Source organism: Puma concolor, chromosome B3 (assembly GCF_028749965.1).
Source record: "Puma concolor isolate L17-30 chromosome B3, mPumCon1.1.hap2, whole genome shotgun sequence".
Taxonomy (NCBI): domain Eukaryota; kingdom Metazoa; phylum Chordata; class Mammalia; order Carnivora; family Felidae; genus Puma; species Puma concolor.
The window spans coordinates 112,465,191-112,486,232 of record NC_141672.1 but is presented as its reverse complement, the minus strand read 5'-3'; the positions used below and the strand labels follow the sequence as shown (position 1 = coordinate 112,486,232).

Below are 21,042 nucleotides of genomic sequence, written 5' to 3'. Positions count from 1 at the left end.
GGAAAAGGCAGACATCAGATGGGACGATGCCAGACTGCTGCATTTGGAACCCAGCACCCTGGGCCTCTGGGGGCTGTTTTTGTGACCCTGGTGTGTTTTAAGAGACTACACGATTGATTTTTGTGTTTCATTAATTGCCTGGGGCCCCAAATTTCCTTTCTGGCGTCCCTCAGTGATGACTCCTGAGCTCTTTTGGTCCATGAAATCTCTCACTTCCTTTCGGAGGAACAGAGGCTGAGTTTGGATGTGAGTGGGACTAAAAGTAGATGGACCCACAGAATTTTGGAGCTAGAAAGGATCTCCTGTCTGTGCTCAGGCTCCATTGTCCAGTGTGTGAATTAGGGGGCTGGCAGAAACCCAGAGAGGGATGTGGCTCTCCCCCAAGGCACACAGCAAGTCACACAGCAAGTCCCTGGCAAGGTGGGCACCAGGGTCCAGGTCATCTGACTGCCTGATCAGCACCTTCATGCTTCTTGTCCCTCTTTCCTCCTTCTGGTCACCATTCAGATACCACCTTCTGGGACCAGTTTCAAACTCCTGCTTCATCCAGTACCCACTAAAGGTGGGAAGGGACAACCATGGAGAGAAGATGTAGCCTGCTAGGTTGCCAACCGATCGCATCATCCACCGGAGCCAAGACCTCATCTCTCCCTGTTCCCACTACACTGCCTTCCCCCAGCAAAGTCAGACCAAGACACCCCCTCCCCACGTCCTGGGTCCAAACAGCCTTCTGGCCCTATTTTCTGCCGCTCTGGGAATACTTTGCTTCCCATACTCTTAAGGCGGACAGGGCTAGGGCAGGGGCTGGGCGGTCAGGGAAGTGGAAATGACAAGTCTTGAAGGGGAGTAGAATGTAGACTGGCCCCGGAGGGAGGAATGAGGTGTTAGGGGAGGAATGCCAGGGCCGAAACATCAGGGAGGAGGCCCGGCTGTGCCGGGGGCTCACTCGCGCCAAGCGGGCCCATGCCACAAGCCGGAAGCCCAGGTCCTACAACAGCCATCCCCGCCCGCCTCCGGTTACTGCGAGTCTGTCCTTCTGGCTGGAGGAAGCATCCGCAGTGGAACCAGCTCCTCTCTGTCTCCGAGGCAGAAACTGAGACCTCCCCGCACCCGCTGGAGGAGGTAGGGAGCCGGTTCCAGGCGGAGCAGGAGCCAGTCACAGGGTTTATGTTAATGTGGGCCCTCCCCCAGCCGGCGCTTAGCCTATTACCCGGGCCCTGGCCGACAGCTTAATTACCGCTGCAGCGCGCCTCGGCTTGCGTTCCACGGTTCCCTAAAATAATAAGGATGGCGTCACCGACTTCCCGCGGCCATGTGCTCCCACCCGTGCCTTCAGAGCTCTATTGTAGGAAACAAACAAAATCCAGACACTCAGATGCTTTTTTTTCTTGGAGAGATTTTTTTTTTTTTTTTTTTTGTTTTAAGGTAGTGTTGGGACCCTGCCCCTTAAGTTAAGATTTTAAAAGATCTTTAAGGTGTGGAGGCCAGGGTCTTGGCTACCACTGAGGCTGCAGAATATCCTCCTGTTAGCAGAAATTCGAAAGCTATGTGGATGATTCCCCAGTCTTCCACTGGGGCCTCTGATTTCTGCTCAGAGGGGTGGTATGGGGTAGCTTGACAGAAGAATCACCCAGCTCAAGGTTCCTGGACTCTGGGCCAACTCTGGACCTTGCTCTTTCCTCTGGAAAAAAAGAGGGCTAAACTTGACCAGCATTTTACAAACGGTGGGTCGCATTAAAAAAATCGCATTAAAAAAATGTTTTTTTTAATGTAACAGAAAACAGTAATTGTAATAGGGTACGTTTCGTTTCGGTGTGCATGTCTTGTATACACAGGACATGTGTGCACTGAGCCAGGGTATAAATATATTTTTACTGTGGGTTGTGGTCAGAAAGCCACTGACCTAGATGATCCCAAAGGCCTTTCCAGCTTTCGAAATGTCTGACTTTTCTCCCAGAGCCTGACTTTCCCCTCCATGGAACCTGACTGGGTTTTGGCAGGTCTTGCCACACAAGACTGTTAAGCCGAACTCGAGTTTGGCCTTCTAGCCAGAAATGGGATCTGCAGCGGGGGATGGCCCATTTAAAAGCTGACCTATTTAAAACCCACGAGCACCAAAAAAACGCGGGGTCAATTTGATTTGCGTCTCCTCTTGTGTGCAAGACTGGAACCTGAAAACTAAATTGGTCAGGGACGGACAGGTAAAGACCAAAGCTGCAAATATTTGTTGCATTCTTGCTCAGGGAAAGAAAAGAAAATCGAGACTCGAGGCCAGTGGGGGAAAACAAGGCCAAAAACGAGAGGTGTAGATGTCAGGTCGAGAGGGGTATATTTTGGGCCTACTACCTTAGTTCTCCAGAATGTTAAGAGGCTTCGTGCATTCCATGAGAGACAGTTTCGGTGGCTCAGATGTGGCGGCTTGCCTTTGTTCCCATTCTTGTGGCATGGCTGTGGACACCGTGGTAAAGGTGGCTGGTGGATCACGGAGAAGGCAAGTGGCTTTTTCCAAACCGGGAATGCTCTAAGTGCATTCATTATTTCACTTCATCCAGCCCTAGGTGATGGGCACTGTTGTCACTGGAGGAAGCGGAAGCTCAGGAGAGGTGAGATGAGCTAGCAAGTGGAGAATGTGGACTTGAGCCAAGTCTCTCTGACTCCAGAGCCTGCCTTCTGTCCACCTCTCCACGTTGCCTCCGGAAGTGCTGGGAAAATAAAGAGCTGTTCTCACTAAAGCTTCCTTCTCTCTGGCTCTGGCCTTCAGAGGGCTCTGTTTTAGGCCCAAGCTGTCCATTTAAATCAGGGCCAGCTGATCACGGGCATGTGACCTGTGCTTAGGAGGGCCCTCCCTTGGGCTCAATGCGCTGCTGTCGCGGGTTTGGAGTTCTTAATAATTTTTGACCAAGAGGGCTTATGTTTTCATTTTGCACGAAGCCCTGCCAACGATATAGCCAGTCCTGGCTTTGATATAGTACATCCCCTTTCTTGGGTCCCTCCTGTCTTCCTTTAACATGCCTGTCCCGTCTGGGGCAGAGGCATTTGAAGAATGCACTCTGTCCCAGCCTTCGGTCTGCTACCTGGCACGCTGCTCTGAGGTTATTTACCAGCCGTCTGCCTCCTCCCAGCTGCCACCACACCTCTTGCTGGCAGGGACCCCGCTGCGGCTCACCGGCACACCGTTGCCTCTGAGTCCCCTCAGCATTTACCCAGGTGAACAGTGTCATAGGAGCACCCTTGGTGGAGGGAGGTTTTTTTAATAGGCGAGAGATTGGCATGCAGAGCACTGGGTCAGGTCAAAAGGAGCGTGCGCAGCTGGCCTGCCTCCTGGGGGACACAAGGCACGTGGAAAACGTTGTTTATAAGAGGTCGGGTTCATTCAGTATATAGGGGACCCGCGACACTGTAAGTTTGACTCACTCTGTACTCCCGGCACCTAGTGCTGTGCCTGGCACGGTAAGCAGGACATTTGTTAAGCAGTTGCTCTGGTGTCCGCTCCCCGCTAGGCTGATTACGGGGAAGGACAGTCCCTGACCTCTAGGAGGATCGGATGCTTAATACACGATTAAATGATTCATGTGGCAGCTGCCCTCAGTGCCCTGGGATGCTCAGAGCTGGGTGTGGGGAAGGTTTCCTGGGGGGGGGGGGGGGGGCCTGAACTCGATTTGTGATGCAAGGGTGAGATTGAGGAGAGGTCAGAGTGGAGGGCCCACTTAGGTCAGTGTAGGAACTTGGAGCCCCCCGTCCCTCCCCCCCCCCCCAAACACACACACACACACACACACACACGGAATGTGTTCTAGGCTGGGATTTGTACCTCACAAGTTAAACAGATCCCATTCTCCTCTTTCCACAGAGGCAGAGCCCAGCCCTCAGGGACAGAGTCAGGGTCCTCAGCCAGCCAGGTCCTTGACCTGTTCGTGTAGTCCAGTGCACCCCCCGCTGTCACAGAGACCCCCATTGGGAGGCAGAATCGGACTGAGAGTGACTTCGATGACTGTGATCAGGACTGCGGTGTAGAGAATAGAGAGGAAATGGTCACATTTGAGAGAGCTGTGAAGACAAGATTTCACAGTTTTGAAACAAGCAACGGGTTGTTCCTTAGAGTAATAATGTGTTTGTGTTTAGCACGGACGTATCAGCTCCCATTGGTGAGAAATGATTGCTGTGTCCTTGCTTTGGGGACAAGTTTTTCAGGAAACGCTGGAGCCGGACAGTCTGATTTCTTGGGAAGCTTCAGTGGCCTCCCCACTGACCTCTCGAGAGGGCTGAGTGTGAACATGCAGACTCCTCTTGGGTGTTGACACCTGAGGAGTGAAGCCTAGAATCCTGTGTAGTTTTGTCCATGGGTGTTTGAAAAGCTTCTGCTACCAGCAGAGTAAGCCAGTTCTTGGGCTAGAGAGCAACCACATTCAGATATTTTTAAAGGGCCAGTGAAGCTTGGGAGAGAGTCTCAACCCAAAGTACAAATTTCCAGTTTAATTTTAACTTTGCACTTAGCTCACACCCAGGATTTGGCAGGGGGAAGTGGACCTTAATTTTTTTTTTTTTTTCTTTTTTAAGGCGAACACACCCTGGATGTAACAGGGATATGTTCTCTGCCTGGAAGGGCTTGGAGTGGCGGCCACCGCACAGAGACGGGAGGAAGTGGGTTGGAATTGGATCAGGAGCTCAGAGTGGATTTGAGGAGTGCTGGGGCTGGTTGGAGGTTTACAAACGTGGGAGTCTGTCCTGGAGCTCTAGGAAAGGGCCACCCTCTGTGGACCCAGGGGGACCCGGGGGACGTGCGTGGAATGACTCCAGATCACCTCTTGGGCCGGTGTTTTTGTTTTTTCCTGTTTGGTCACTTTCAGGCACTTCACAGGTGGCTTACCTGCCATCCCCAAAGTGACAGTCACTCCCCAAAGCAGCAGTGGGCTTCCCCCTCGTGGTGTTTGGGCTTTTTGGTGATATCAGCAGCCGCAGTGTCTGAACCTTGCCCTTCTCTCACATCTTTGATCTCACCCCAAACACTGCCGAAACTCTTGCCAGGAAGGAAATGCAGAAACCAGTGGTGGTCCCAGAGGCCCCGCAGACCTGACCTATAACTGGCCACTGCTGGCACTCCAGAGGGCATAGACTTGCCCAAGCGGCTGGAAGCAGCCTCTTCCCGCTTGGCAAGAGCAGGGTGCCAGGTCCCCCAGCCCCTCTCCACATCCTTGCTCCCTAATCGCAGTGTCATCTGAAGGAGGGCTGGCTTGGATTTTGTTTTGGTTACGGAGGAAGTGTAACCAGGGCGGGGACTGCCAGGAGTGGTCCCCACCCTGCTGGTGGACCTGTTGGAAGGGGCTTCAGGAGAGCTTATAGGGTTGAGTTGGGGGAGTCTGGGAGAGCGCGCCTCATATTTGGGAACATCTGAGGACCAGTCGGGAGCCAACACTGACCACCTTGGTTCACTGCTTTGGGTCTTATGTCCATTCCAGGGGCCATTAGGATAGGTGGTTCTGATGTGGCTGTGGAATGGGAAAATCCCATTCCCACCAGTGAACCAGCTGGTGCCAGCAAAGCACTTCAAGGGGGCCTGTGCAGGCTCTGGAAAGATCCGATGGTTCCTATTAATAAAAACATTAGTGGTAGCCGCTTGCGTATCATCCCCCGGGAGGAATGGCCCCCATTTGGCGGTCGTGTGGGGTGCCGGGACTGGGACCCCGTGCCTGTCCATAGAATTCCCAGGCAGCGCCGTGCCTCTCTGGAAAAGAGGCTGACTTCCGGGAGGAATTCCCCTGACTCCCAGCCCCACCACCCCCATCTCTAAGGCTTTCTTTTCCTTGGCAAATGGTCGTTAAGAGGAGAAGCCCTTGACCCGTCTGGAAAAACCACATGTCTGAAATCTTTGAGGGTGGACTGGAATCCCTGCTCGTATTTGTCTTTCTCTGGTGGAGCTCCAAGAATCTGCAGCGCCTTCCGAAGACCGCAGGCCTTGTGGCTCCAGAGTTTGGTGCAGATGAAGGAGGTGGGCCTACCCCCTTTCCCGGCGCTGTGAACCTCCCTCCGTTTGCCCTGCTCCCCTAAGGCCTGGCTTCTTGGCTCTACACTGATTTCCTGCCCTAGGGCAGAAGGCCTCTCAGGATTTATTCCCAGGCACTCTTGCCAGTGACCTTGAGAAGGTGGCTTGACCTGGACATCTGGCCTCTCCTGGGGACTGAGGGAGTGGAAAAGGATTTAACTTCTCCCATCCCAGATCCGAGGGGAAAGGCAGGACTTGGCGGCCATTGCCTAGGCCCAGAACGGGTCAGCTCTGGGAAGGAGCTCCTGTGCCTGGCTTTGCCCTTCCTGGCAGATTGCCACTGTCGCTGGGCTAGGCACACCACCTCTGTCTGCCAGGGAAGAAGAAAGCAGGGTAACTGTGGCGGCTCTGCAGTCCAGATGTGCCCCGAGCGCCCCTGGTCTGCCTGCTGACAAGGGTGGGCTGAGAAGGGGCCCAGCAGGCCCACTGTCGATTCTGTCCCCCCAGGTTTCTGCTTGGCCTCGAGACGCCTGAGCAGGAGGGAGGATTGGAGGACTGTGGCAAGCCGGTCATCCTGGGCCCGGCAGGAAGGTCTAAGCAAATTGGCCTGCTCAGGGGGCCGGAGGAGCTCTGGACAGGGGCTGGTTAGAACAGAAGGCCATCTGCTTGTCCAGGAGAAGAAAAGGCTCTGAGGGGCTGGCATGACCCTTCGGACAGTGTGGGACTGCCATTTGGAAGAACTAGATCGTACTGTCTGAACCATCCGTGACCAATCAGAACCTGTAGGGGGAAGTCCTAGGGGGGCAGCAGATCCCGAGATGGTGATGTGTGTTTCCTTGAGGCTGTGGGGAGCAGACAGGTGGGGATGTTGTGTCCAGCACCAGATGCGGCCAGGAAGAGTTACCTTTAAGGTGCCTGCCAGCCCTGGGTGGCCAAGGAGCAGCCAGACTGCTGGGGCAGGAGTGGGTCACCGGGGCATCCTCCTGGAGGGCTGGGCACCCTGGCTTCCCTTGCTGACTCCCCAGAGACGTTGAGGCCTGGGACTTGATGTGTTCCTCAGCTTGTCTCCCCACCATCTGTACTGGAGCCTGGAATCTTCCCTTCAGCCAAATCTACCTTTTAACCACCTAATGAGAAGTTGCTTTTCATGAGTCTTTTTTTTTTTTTTTTGTAAATAAAGGAACTCAGTTTTTTTTTGGGGGGGGGGGTGTTTTGAAAGTTCATTTATTTATTTTGAGAGAGAGAGAGCGGGGAAGGGGCAGAGAGAGAGGAAGAGAGAGAGAATCCCAAGCAGGCTCCAGACTGACAGCAGAGAGCCTGAGGTGGGGCTCAAACTCACAAACCATGAGATCATGACCTGAGCCAAACTCGTCTTTCTACATCCTCAGAAATAAAGGATTTGGACCCAGATTGGAGTAAGAAGAGAAAAGAAGAGAATCTAAGAACTCCAGCGGCAAAATTGCCTCCAGGGAGTTTTAAAGAAGGGCCAGACAGGGTCACAGAGGTGCTTCCAAAGACTGACTTTTTGTACTTCGACGACCTCAGCATGCATTAAGGGGCCGTCCTAGGGTTGCGGATTTCCATTCTTTTCCTTTCACATCTATGCTCAGGACCCGAAGAGCAGGGTCTAGAGATGCACTATCCCGTATGGTAATTCTAAGTGTCTTTTTACATTTAAATTAAGGAAAATGAAAGTGAAAACTCAGTTCCTCAGTCTCACCAGCCGGGTCACAGGTGCTCAGTGGCCACCCTCGGCTAGCGCCTCCTCTCTTGGCCAGAGCAGGAGGCATCCATCGTTGCAGAAGGTTCTGTTGCACGGGGCTGGTCTAGAGAACGGAGAGTGGGGGGCTCCCTAGTCTGCGGCCCCTACCAGGGGCCAGGCCAAGCGGGTGACTGTGGTGACGAGTGGGCAGGCTCTGGCCGGTGAGCTGGTGAGGGTGGCGTGCGTGTGTGTCTTGGGCCGGGTCCGCACGCCGAGGGTCACAGGCACACGGAGGCCGAAGGAGGGGAAGTAGCTGGCCGTGGGAGGTGGTCAGGCTGAGGCCACAGGGCCTGGGAGGAGGGTGGTGGGGATCTGACGGTGTGGCTGGCGCCGGTGGGAAGCTGGGGGCTGTGGCGGCTTATTTTTAAGGGGAGTTTTGGAGAAGTGTGGCCGTGGCGTTGGAACGAGACCACCATGCCCGGAGCGTGTGCCCACCCCCTCCGTCCTTCCCCTCAGGACCGCAGACGGCAGGAGGACCTGGGTGGGTGCTGGCCGCAAGATGCCCCTGAAGAGACAGAGGAGGTGCAGCCTGCAGTGTAGGACGGACTGACTGCTCTTTGGGTCTGACCGCCCGCTGGCCTTCCCTTTGCAGGTGAAAGAGCTCGTCCTGGACAACTGCCGGTCAATCGAAGGCAAAATCGAGGGCCTCACAGATGAATTTGAAGAACTGGAGTTCTTAAGTACAATCAACGTAGGCCTCACCTCAGTCGCAAACTTACCAAAGTTAAACAAACTTAAGAAGGTAAATAGAGTCTAGGAGTGTGCGCGGGGAGGAGGGGAGAGGGTCGCTCGTTGCTTGGTGTTGAGGGGGCGCGAGCGAAGGTGAGGCGGCCGCGTGCGCCAACACGCCCGTGGTCGAGGCCCTCAGACGACTTTGAGGGCTGGGTACCCTGGGCCCTCCGCCTTCGTGTTAAGAGCTCTTTCTGCTTTTTCCCCTCCCTGCCCTGTTAGCTTGAACTAAGCGATAACAGAATCTCAGGGGGCCTGGAAGTATTGGCAGAAAAGTGTCCGAACCTCACGCATCTAAATTTAAGTGGCAACAAAATTAAAGACCTCAGCACAATAGAGCCACTGGTGAGTCTTTCGGGTCCTTCCCTCTCCTCGGGGCGGGAGGGGGGAGGAGGTGATATCAGGGAATACTACTTTTGCGTTTGTAGAATGTTTGGGGTTTGTTTCTTCTTCTTTTTTTCTTTTCTTTTCTTTTCTTTTTTCTTTTCTTTTCTTTTCTTTTCTTTTCTTTTCTTTTCTTTTCTTTTCTTTTCTTTTCTTTTCTTTTCTCTTCGTTTCATTTCGTTTCTTTTTCTCACTTCTCTTACTTTATTTGACTCTCGTGTGCTATGAGATCAACTTGGAGCTACTATTTCTGCCTTGTCCGCAGAGAAGCTGAAGCCTAGCGAAGTTAAATGGCTTGAGCAAGTTCACACTGCCAGAGTGGGTAGTCAGGGGGCCGGGTGGGGTAGGACCCTGGCCTCAACTTCTGGTCCAATGCTTTTCTTCTTACAGTTTCTGCTCAGCTTTGGGAACCTGAGCTTGGTTCATAGTCCCTCGTTGGGGAGGGAGGAGCCACCCAAGAATTAAGCTGCCCCTGGGAGTGGCCCACCTGTTTTCTCCTTGGATTGCTGGCCTGAGGCTGGTACCCCCAAATGGTGGGATGGCCCCCTGGATGGCACAGAATGGCATGGGGCAAGAGCCTCGATGCAGGCCTTGCTCTGAGGGGCAGAGAGCGACTGAGCCATGGTCTCTAGTCCTTGGTGTGATAGTGACCAGGGCCTCAGAGATGTGGGCCGTGTTTCTGGCTCCTGTTCATTTCCATAGAGCTGAACACACCCCAAACTTCATGGGTTTACTCACCAGAAAGGGACAAGGCATGGTCACAATAACAATTTCTCCATTACCTGGATCTGAGTGAGTGTGTTCCCTTGATTTCAGCTGTCCTTGACTAATAGCTTTCTTGACATACGGAAATACTACCACGTTAAATAAGCATTCTTACTGCAAACATACACGTAAGAACCCTCTCACAAGCCATCCACCTTAGAGTCAGGGAAAGGTCATGAGGGTATTTTGCCAAGTTTGCCACACTTTCTAGGTTTACAGAGTAGAAGTTGGGGCATCCCTCAGTTCGGGTTTGTAGGGTCCTTGTCCAAAAGGCACTCCCTGCCCTCTGTGGACGCTCGAGGGGCAGGTTGATGGGCCAGAACGGCAGAACCAGAAGCCAGCACATCTTTCCCAAGCTCCGACTTCGCCTGTTGTGGCGTGGAGTCAACTACGAGTATATGCGTCCCACAGAACTTCTTTTTAGGTCTTCCACCAACCTCCTAGGGCAAAGCAAAACTATTTGGATCTACCTGGAAGCCTTGATTTCGTGATTTCATAGGAAGATCTTTGAAGTTCTGTATATGTGTATTTTGGGAGGCAGGTGTAGAGACCAAGCGTATGTGTATATAAAACATTGTGATTCGGCTTACGATGAAAGGTCTGACCTAGACAGACAAACAGACACACCCTATTCTCCCTGCACAGACCACACATGTTTTTGGAGCTTCTCCTTCCCTGGTTATCAATGTGATTGATGCCTTATGCTCACCTCCTCAGGCTGGGGGAGGGTGTTGGGCTCGCCCACCCAGACCACAGCCCAGACTCCTTCCCTGCCCTTGACCTGCTGAGAATGACTTCTCGCTCCTGAGATCTTGAGAGCAACTGAACATTAGTAATCACTTCTACCTTATCGGGGCTGTGAGGATAAACTGAGTTAATACCTAGTGTGCTATGTGAATGGCCGTCATCCACACCATCATTAGTAATAGACACATCAGGAGTCTCTTTGTTCGTGGCGCCTTTTTCGTTCCCCTCTGGCTCCTTCGTCACAGGGGCAGCCGCAAAGCTCTTGGCTGGAGCCCCAGGGAGCCCCAGGTTAATTTGAAGCCGGTCACTGACACGGCCAAAGCTGTATTTGCAGACTAAATGTGTTGGCCTTGGATGGAGCTTCAAAGGCCCTAAAGTCCGCCCTCCCATTTTCCGGGTGAAGGAACTGAGGCCCACCAACCAGGGTGACGGGGCTGGGCAGAGCAAAGCTGTTTCCTCCACCTGGCTCAGTCCCCCCTCCTGCTTCCCCCCTGCCCTCCCGCCCTCCCACAGATCATTCACTGTTGACTTCATGTTTCTGCTTGCAGAAAAAGTTAGAAAACCTCAAGAGCTTAGACCTTTTCAATTGTGAGGTGACCAACCTGAACGACTACCGAGAAAACGTGTTCAAGCTCCTCCCACAGCTCACGTATCTCGACGGCTACGACCGGGATGACAAGGAGGCCCCCGACTCAGACGCCGAGGGCTATGTGGAGGGGCTGGACGACGATGAGGAGGACGAGGATGGTGGGTGTCGGGGGGTTGGGGTGGGGTGGGGAGAGTGGGGCTGCTTTGCTGCCACCATCCCTCATCTTTCTCACTGGGGCTCGAACCCCAGAGAGGCATCGTGACACTGCCTGATAGTGCGGTAACTCTTTAAGAAATCTAACTAAACCTTCCCTTCCGGTTTTTCCTCTTTTCCGAAGTCCCCACCCCCGGAATGAGATCCTACAGTGTCTCTCTGTAGTGTGACCGTGACCGTGACCGTGGACTCCCCAGCCCAGGGCTGGTGAGCGCACAGAGGAAGGTGGGGTGTGGCCTGAGGGTCCCCATTCACCTGGGTGTCCAGCAGTGGAGATGAGGTCATGAGCTGGAGAGGTTGTGGGGCCCCCTGGTGGCTGCAGCCCACAGGACCACAGGCGGGACCTGCAGGGTGTGGATGCTGGAGCCCCAGGGGCCCCCAGGGGCCCCGGAAGTACAAGAGGCTGCTTCGCGTGGCATGCTGGGCCCCCTGGTGGTACGGGGAGGGTGAGGTCGAGCCGTGAGCGGCAGGACCTGCAGGGAGGAAGGAAGGAAGAAAGGAAAGGAGCGTGTCCTGTCTCCTTCCCCCCTGTGCCAGCGTAGTGTAGTTTCCCAGCGGCTTCTTCATGGCCACAGTAACAGAGAGAGTTGAGACATTTGGCCCATTAATTCAGACATAGGATTTTTGAGTTTCCTTGTTAGGTCAGATACTCAAGACACCCATTTGCCTTAGTTTATTCCATCTTGTGGTATGACAGGAAGGGCCCAGGACAGGACTCCTGAGACCAGGTTTCTAGGCCCACCTCCGTGGCTAACTCTGACGTATGACCTTGAACAAGTCACATCCCCCCTCAGGGACTTGGATGTGAACATCCTTTAAAGCAAGGAATTTGGCTAGATGCTCTTGGCAAATGAATTGACTTCTCTGCCTTCCTAGACCCTGTAACTTGTTCCTCTGATCCAGCGAGTTCTCTGTGGGCTGAGCCTCCACCCAGGAACTTCTCGTTTTTGTACAACTTGGGAGGAGGGTTTAGCTTTTGGATGACCCTAGGGTGTGTTCAGTCACACTGGGGCTTCCAGGCTTTGGGCCTGAGTGGGCGTGGGAGGGTCCTGGGCCCCACGGGAGACTACCTGTATGGAACACCCATGCACAGCCTGGGCTCGTGCTGTGAGGGAGGCGGGCTCACCACCAGTTCCCTTGTCCCCATTTCTGCTGCACAGAGGAAGAGTATGATGAAGATGCTCAGGTAGTGGAAGACGAGGAGGATGAAGAGGAGGAGGAGGAAGGAGAAGAGGAGGACGTGAGTGGAGAAGAAGAGGTAAGAGGCTGAACTGGGCAGGGGCACCAGTTCCCAGAGTCCCCCTTACTTGCTGCCTATGACTCCGTCCAACTTAAAGGCCTCAGTGATCCGCCTTTGGCAGCCACGAAACCCTGGTTGGGGAAACGAGACCATTTCGGGGCCTTTTATGGGGCTGCTATGGGGGAGTCCAGGCTTGCAGCCAGCCCCGGGAGAGGAAGAGGGAGAAGATTCTGGAGGCAGGTCAGGAGGGGAGCCATGTGCTGGTGGAATAAACCTAGCCCTGGTTTATATGCGAAAATTAGTTCTTAGGGAATCCACATCCTTATTTTCTGCCTTTTTGCATTCATACGTTAATTCAGATATTTACTGAGCACTTAAGAGTGTGTTAGAGAAAATCAAAGACTGCTTTGAACTCATGGGTGATAGGAGAAGACCCTGCTTGGTGCCATTCGGAGTGACAAGGGTCCCTAGCACACGTGGAAATAATGCTGTGATCCTAATACATTGGCTTGCTCCCAGCGTTTTGACAAGGTTTGTGCGTGTCTGTGAGGGTTACTAATAGCACAGTCTGAGGAGGGCGGATCCCAGCTCTACCATTTGCTGGCTGTGTGTCCCTGGACAAGTTCCTTAACCTTTCTGAGCCTATTTCTTCATCTGTAAGATAGGTGTTGTTTTACATCTGAGTTGTTTTTTTTTTTTTTTTTTTTTAATTTTTTTTTTTTTTTTTCAACGTTTATTTATTTTTGGGACAGAGAGAGACAGAGCATGAACGGGGGAGGGGCAGAGAGAGAGGGAGACACAGAATCGGAAACAGGCTCCAGGCTCTGAGCCATCAGCCCAGAGCCTGACGCGGGGCTCGAACTCACGGACCGCGAGATCGTGACCTGGCTGAAGTCGGATGCTTAACCGACTGCGCCACCCAGGCGCCCCTTACATCTGAGTTGTAAAGAAGGATCAATTCAGTGAATTCTTAAGAGAATATAAAAATTTGTAGGTAATAGCACTTACTATTTTAGGCTTTTACACCCTTCTCCAAGGTCTTGTGCTAGGTTTTGTGTTTGGATGTTCGGAGTCTCTCTGTAATAGTCATTTTCCATGACTTGTTCAGAATTCTAAATCAGCTCTTCCTGATTACAAAAGTTAGACCCGGAAGGGCGCCTGGGTGGCTCAGTCAGTTAAGCCTCTGACTTCGGCTCAGGTCATGATCTCACAGCTCATGGGTTCAAGCCCCGCATCGGGCTCTGTGCTGACAGCTTAGAACCTGGAGCCTGCTTTGGTTTCTGTGTCTCCCTCTCTCTCTGCCCTTCCCCTGCTTGCACTCTGCCTGTCTCTCTCTCAAAAATAAATAAACATTAAAAAAACAAAAAAGTTACACCTGGAGAGGCTGAAAGTGAGAACAACATGGACAGGGTACCTACCTTCTCCGATTTCCTGTCTCTATCCTGCCACAGACCCATTTGGACAGGATCTCCTGCCCACCCCAAACTTAGGAGAGGCACAAGGCAAGGCAAATAGAAAAAGATCGGCCTTGTTCCCGCCTAGTTCTGCTGCTGGGTTTCCCTTTTCCCTAAGTGTAGGCTGCAAGAATATTGCAAATATTTAAAAAATAAAGACTTAGAAAAACAGTCCCCCCAGGACAGGGCAGTAAGTCATGTTGGCTAATGGATTTTTCATCTTGCGCTTCCTGTCACAGGAGTCCCAACGTGCAGGGTTTTGTTGTGGGTTTTTTTTGTTGTTGTTTTTTTTTTTTTTTTTTTTTTGTAATCTCATTGACCATCTGCAAGAGTTCTAGCTTCCAGTGAAGTTGAACTTACACACAGACCAAAAAAGTCTTAGCAGACAGACTGAAAAACTATTTGGTGATCTTCTAAAAGGATATGTCTCTTGACAAAAAGAAGGTTCTCATCAAGATCTTTTTATTTTATTTATTTTTTTAAGTTTACTTACTTATTTTGAGAGAGAGAGAGAGAGCATGAGCAGGGGAGGGGCAGAGAGAGAGGGAGAGAGAATCCCAAACAGGCTCTGCACTGTTAGCTGAGACCCTGATGTCAGGCTTGAACTCACCAACGGAGAGATCATGACCCAAGCTGAAACCAAGAGTCAGACGCTTGGCTGCCCCACACCAGGTTCTTTTTAAACTATGGGTTGGTTGCCTGATGCTTTAGGAACAGTGTTCAGCATGTAGAGATTCAGCTAGCATAGGACTTCAGAAGCAGCGTAAAACAGGGATCCTGTGCTGAGAATGAATTCACACACCTTGCTGAATCTCAAGGAGCTGGGAATGATGTCCTCCAGGGGCCTGGGATTGATCGTCCCCTCCGAGTGATCCAAGTGTGCAAGGCGGTGGACAGGCTGGGTAGCGTGAGGTTGAACTTGCCCACAGAACCTGGATTTGCTAAAACCGGGGTCTTCCCTTGAAGCGAAAACTACTTTGAGGGCAAATAAAAGCACGGCTGGCTTGTGCATGACAGAGTCGGCTTGGGGAAGTTTCTCTCCCGAGAGCGCACAGATTGGAAAGCTGCTTGAGTTACAGGGACTCCAGGTCAGAATTCTGAACTGGGTTAGCATCTGCCATCCCCCCAACATTGTTTGCAGATACTGTGTGTGATGTGGGCGGTTTCTTCTGGAGAAGGGGTTCAGAGCTTTGTCATTTTCTCAAAGGGATCCTTGATGCAAGAGAACGTCTGCTTTGGATCCATCCTGAGGTGGCAGGTTCTTGTGAGGCTCTGAGAGGCCCCCACCTTCTCGATCTCACTGTCTGGGGAAGTGGCCTCTTCAGCGGGTCCCTGGGCCAGGGGCATCACTAATGTCTGCTGTCTGTATTCTCTTCCAGGAGGATGAAGAGGGTTATAACGATGGGGAAGTAGACGACGAGGAAGACGAAGAAGACGTTGGTGGTATGGCAGCCTTTTTACTCTCAGCTAGCCCGGCCCCCTCGGTCGGCAGCGGACCGCACAGGCCCTGGGGACCTGCCCGAGGGTAGAACACACCCATCCGAGGCCCCCCGTGCCTCCCTGGCTTGCAGATCTGCCCCCTCAGATCTGCCAGGGATGGCCCAGCTTCCCAGACGTATGGTCCCCTGGTTTCCCAGCAGGTGGGTCGAGTGAGAGGCAGGCTCAGTGTTTTAACCTAAACGCCTTTTCCTTCCTCTTCCAGAAGAAGAAAGGGGTCAGAAGCGAAAACGAGAACCTGAAGATGAGGGAGAAGACGATGACTAAGTGGAATAACCTATTTTGAAAAATTCCTATTGTGATTTGACTGTTTTTACCCATACCCCCCCCCCGAAATCCCGCCCCCCGAAACTTATTTTTTTCTGATTGTAACGTTGCTGTGGGAACGAGAGGGGAAACGTGTACTGGGGGTTGTGGGGGGAGGGAGGGCGGGAGGGGGTGGAATAAAATACTATTTTTACTGCCACTCTTTATTTTTTTCCCCTACTTTTTCTTTGTGTCTGGTTTTGTCCCTGTAAATGCGATAGCTAAGGTACACACCAAGTGAGCATTTGTTTCTTACTCTCAAAGAGGATGGTTTGGAGGGCTCTTCTGTCTCCTGGTACTTCCGGAGTCTCTGGAGTCAGTTGGAAGGTCGTGGCTGGCCTCCGTTTGGTTTCTCGAAGCCCAGAAGGCGCTGAGCACCAGCCACGTCTTACCTCTTGTGCTCGTTCCCGTGATTTCTGCATTTCTTGGGCCTGCTAGAGGCATCCAACGCCCTGGTTTGTAAATAGCAACCTAAAGGCGTATTTTGGCACTGGTTGGGGGACATTCCCCGTCTCTCATTCCTTTCCCTCTTCACAGATGGTGGTGGGCTTTGCTCTGTGAAGAAGACTGTGGCGTCACTCTTCAGAGCTATGAGCCAGAGAGCCGAAAACAGCAGGCTTATGGGTTATGAGTAGAACGGATTCGGTCATGACAATTAAAAGAGAAGAAGCAAACCCTCAAACTTCAACCTCTTTAAAATAAGATTAAGGAAACACAAAACTGTCCTATCTTGTTCTGTAAAATACTCGAACGCCTTGTTTTACAAAAATGACCAGAGAATTCTTCCACGTGTCCTTCTGTGCTTAGACCGTTTTTACAAACCTAGGCACGGGAGGCAGTGCTGCATGTCGGCTGGGTTTTTTTTTCATACACCCGAGCACGGATAAACTAACGCAAAATTGTATTTTCTTACCTAGTGGAAATCTGAAACGACTGCAAATTCCTAGTGAGTGTACAGGTTTGCTTTCGTGTCCCCCTTCTGGATTGCTTTAGAAGTGACGTGTTCTTTCCTAGCCCGCGTTTCATCTGTACAAAAGAACATCTGCACCGGTTTCTCTCCTCCCCCTCAGAAGAGCCAAACTTTGAGTTTTATGTCTGTTTGTCATTGATAAATTTCAATAAATCTTTTTATACAATTTTTTTGGGGATGGCTTCTTTGAGTCCAGCAGGCCATTGATCTTTCTAAGATGCATTCCAGATAACCTGCTAGCTGATGCGGGGAAGCGTTAGCATCGGTTACCCGATTAAAATAGCTTCTTTACAGAGTATGCAACCTGGTGCCAAGTTTGGAGGCTTGGGGTTCTCAAAGCCAGGCTCAGTGGTGTGCGGTCTTCATTAAAAGCTTCGTCTTCAGAGTAAAAACCCAAAAGATGTAAAGCTAGAAAAAGAGTTCCTTGAACACCGAAACGGTCACCCAAAAGTGAGGCCAACTTTGGGACCTTATTTTGAGTTCTCTTTCGTGGTTCTGTTGGAAAGAATACTCACCTGAAGCCCCCAGGGATGGATAAAACAAATTTGTTCCTTCTTTCCTTAACCACCGTTAACGGTAATTTCTCTAACCTCTGAAGAGTTCAAAAGCATGGATCTTAAATGGCTATGTAGTAGTCCATTAACTATTCTGACCCGCTTGATTCTCAGTCTAACCACATGGTTAGAGGTTTGAGTTGTTTCTCACTTCCTCCCCCTGCAGCGGTTCTGTTCTACTTTTTGTGGATTTCTCCGCACAGAGCCTGAGAAGCAGGGTCGTTGAACCAAAAGTTGGACATTTCTAAGGCTCCCGTGCAAGGTTCTGTGTTTTCCAGGAGGATCACGCCATGGTAGAATACTGTGGTAGTTAATGCGTATGCACGTTATGTTCATTCTCTGCCTTATGTCTTTGAACCCTGAGTTCTAGCAAGGCCTGGTTCTGCGTGGTTCCAGCAGAATGAGGTGCTTCTTGGGGAGAGACTGACCCACCCCGTCTCTGGGCGGTGCCCAGACACCTGCTGTCCTCTTCTTTGGCAAAGACCTCCTCTAGCCCCAGGTGGAAGGCGGGGAAGATGACCTCCCAGAGGCCAGGTCCCATGCCAAGCAACGGGGTGGTGAAGATCAACTGGTGGGCGTGCTCTGTGCCTCCTGGAGCCGGCCAAAGAACATGGGGAGGGGGTGAAGTTGACAGCGTCTCCGACCTGGCCCTGGGTGTTCTGACCCTGACTGCCTCCTTGGGGGCTTTAGAGACCAGCTGACTCATGTAGATAATGGACATACATGCTATAAAATGTAAGGTGAAATGCATAGTGATGACTGGGTTAGTGTTGATGGGATTAAGGGAAGAGCAGACTATCTGTAGCAATCATACCAAGTATTTACATCAACCCTTAAGAAAAGGTCTTGCCGTGCCCATTTTACAGATGAGGAGAACTGAGGTCAAGTGATGTGGAGCTAAGAAGAGGTGGAGCCAGGATGAAACCCAGGTCTGTTTGAACTATTTCCATTTCACTGAAGTTAGTCAAGAATGACAAGGAGAGGGGCGCCTGGGTGGCGCAGTCAGTTGAGCGTCCGACTTCAGCCAGGTCACGATCTCGCGGTCCGGGAGTTCGAGCCCCGCGTCAGGCTCTGGGCTGATGGCTCAGAGCCTGGAGCCTGTTTCCGATTCTGTGTCTCCCTCTCTCTCTGCCCCTCCCCCGTTCATGCTCTGTCTCTCTCTGTCCCAAAAATAAATAAACGTTGAAAAAAAAAATTTTTAAAGAATGACAAGGAGGAAGAGGAAGTTCAGCCCAAGGGGCGGGTGGGGGGTGGGGAGGCGCTAAAAGCCTATTTATTGAACTCGCTGTGTGCCAGGTACCACGCTGTATGTGCGTCATCTCCATCTTACCGAATCCTCACAGCTGCCTTAGGTAAGTGCCGTTATCCCTGTTCTACAGGCGGTTTAGTGACTGGCCCAAGGTCATGCAGGCAGGAAGAGCAGCGCCAGTCATAAACCAGGGGTGTGTAGTTCCAGAGCCAGCCCTCTTCCCTTCCACCAGAATCCCTGCAGCCACCTCCTCCTTGCCCGTCACGGTGCCCCCAGGACAGAGGTTTCCCCGCTGAGTGCCAGCAAATGCACAGGATGGACCCTTGAGAGGGAAGGGCCCTTAGAAATCACCCAGTCCTCAACCGTCCCATTTGACCAAAAAGGAGACCAAAATCAGGGAGGGTGAGTGATGTGCCCAAGGTCATGCAGCAAGGCGGTGGGAGAGCCCGGCGTGGAAGGCAGGACCCCCTTTCCTGGGCTGCTTCTCAGACATCCGCAGCTGCACTGTGGTTGCGGGGGAGCCCAGCTGCTGTGGGCTTCCAGAAGTGGAAGATACACAGTGTAGTGCCTTACAGGAAGAACACGGCTAAGCCCTGGGCGGGCAGGACGGAGCGAGTGATGTGGAGCTCCATTGGGGGCTCCATTGGCTTTGGAGTGTGTCCTGTGTTTTTAAATGTTCCCCATAGTGTCTGACATTGGTCATCCCTGGAATCGGTGTGTGTTTCCCGATGCAGAACCAGTGCCTGGAAAGAGCGTAATGATGATGCTTCTAGATTAGGAGCTACTCTGTGTCATGCGCTTTATATCCATGGCCTCCCTTAATCCTCGTACAGATTTCACTGACAAAATCAAAGTTCAAAGAGAAGACAACTAGCCTGGCTAGTAAGTGGCGGTTAAGCCTCAAGCCTACGTCCTGACGCTGGAAGACTCGTTCTTATCCACTGTGTTAAAAGGGCCAGGCGGCTGAGGGAAGGGGGGGTGAGCAATTCCGTTTTTCTCGTTTGCTGACTTGCAAAGGCTGTTTTTATCCTTGTTCAGAAACTCATTGTTCATGGTTGGAAGGATTCCCACAGTGGGTCCCTAATAAGCAGCTTTGCACAATGGCGGCCCTGAGTCCCTGGACCAGCCCTTAGACAGGCCCCTGTGGCAGGCTGGGCCCAGGGGTGAGTGAGCAGGACCGAGGAGAGGTGGTTGGACGCAGGAGGGCAGGTCAGGCCGAATCAGGCAGGCCATGCGCACGCCAGCAGGGGAGAGACGAGAAAGAGTCCAACCTGATGGCCGACTGTGACTCAAGAAGCCGATGCAGGGGACATCCGTGGAGTTGGTCTGACAACAACACTACAGGGACCACCAGCAGGACTTGTGTGGATACGGACCTGAAGTTCAGGTAGGGCTACCCGCTCTGGTTCCGGGGATGACCCAGTCCTGGCCAATCAGTGTATTCTGAACTTAGACCATGTTGAGTGGTACAGGGAAGAGCCTGGAACCCAAACTGGTTAAATGAGGCTGGGCCCCTGGAATTTGGAAAATGAGCAACTTCCTGTTGGGGGGTTGGTTGGGGCTGGGAGGTCGGAGGCCCGGGAGTTGTGGAGGCACATCCCTTGGACAGAGCCTCTGGATCATTCTGCGTCAGCCTGGGAGAGTCCAGACGACTATGAGGGAGTGAAGACACGCAACATATATTTAGAACTTGTTGTCTGCTGGACGTCGTACGTTATTTTGCTTGTTTCCCATCAGGTAGTCGTTATTACCCCCATTTCCAAGATTGAGCACATTCAAGTGCTCCATAAATACTAGCCGCTTAGTGGCAGACAACAATAAATGCCTTAAAGAAATCAACCTGATGTTTCCCAAATTTCCCTGATAAGAATCCCTGGGGCTTGTCAGCGGTCCAGACCTCACCCCCTGGGAATTCTGGTTCAGTAGCTCTGGATGGAGGCCGGGAATCTGTGTGTTAACAAGTACCCAGAGGATTCTCATCACTGGGGACTCAGTACCCACGATGGCCTCCTGAAGAAGGTATGGCCATGCTCATTTAAAGTTGAGAAAGGGAAGCTCCAGAGAGGTTAAGTAACCCACCCAAGCTAACACAGGCAAGGGACAGAGCTGGGATCTGAACCTGGGTGTCTGTGGCTTTCACACTTGCTGCAGAAAGAGGATGATCCTACCTACTGTGTACCTCATTGGTTGCTAGGCGATGGGAAAGTGGAAAGCAAATCTGCTATTAATAAGGGAAGAGGAGGGGCGCCTGGTTGGCTCAGTCAGAAGAGCATGCGATCCTTGATGTTGCGGGTTGTGAGTTCGAGCCCCACGTTGGGTGTAGAGATTACTTTAAAAAATAAATAAATCGGGGCGCCTGGGTGGCGCAGTCGGTTAAGCATCCGACTTCAACCAGGTCACGATCTCGCGGTCCGTGAGTTCGAGCCCCGCGTCAGGCTCTGGGCTGACGGCTCAGAGCCTGGAGCCTGTTTCCGATTCTGTGTCTCCCTCTCTCTCTGCCCCTCCCCCATTCATGCTCTGTCTCTCTCTGTCCCAAAAATAAAATAAAAACGTTGAAAAAAAATTTAAAAAAAAAATAAATAAATAAATGAACTTTAAGAAGA

The 21,042-nt window shown here is 52.0% G+C and overlaps 1 protein-coding gene across 5 annotated transcripts in view; it reads left to right on the top strand.

Moving 5' to 3' along the window:
- The window catches only part of ANP32A (acidic nuclear phosphoprotein 32 family member A), a 40,833-nt gene extending 24,029 nt beyond the window's left edge, over positions 1–16,804 (top strand). For 4 of the 5 annotated variants that reach the window (XM_086711057.1, XM_086711056.1, XM_086711055.1 and 1 more), the window contains exons 2-7: positions 8,335–8,484; positions 8,694–8,816; positions 10,916–11,114; positions 12,330–12,427; positions 15,243–15,306; positions 15,566–16,804. In XM_086711057.1, coding sequence (XP_086567183.1) covers positions 8,335–8,484; positions 8,694–8,816; positions 10,916–11,114; positions 12,330–12,427; positions 15,243–15,306; positions 15,566–15,627 — 696 coding nt within the window. In that variant the 3' untranslated portion in view covers positions 15,628–16,804. Of the gene's footprint in view, positions 1–5,962; positions 5,987–8,334; positions 8,485–8,693; positions 8,817–10,915; positions 11,115–12,329; positions 12,428–15,242; positions 15,307–15,565 lie in introns of those variants that run through there. The other variant, XM_086711060.1, reaches the window with a different exon arrangement.
- The last annotated feature ends 4,238 nt before the right edge of the window (positions 16,805–21,042 follow it).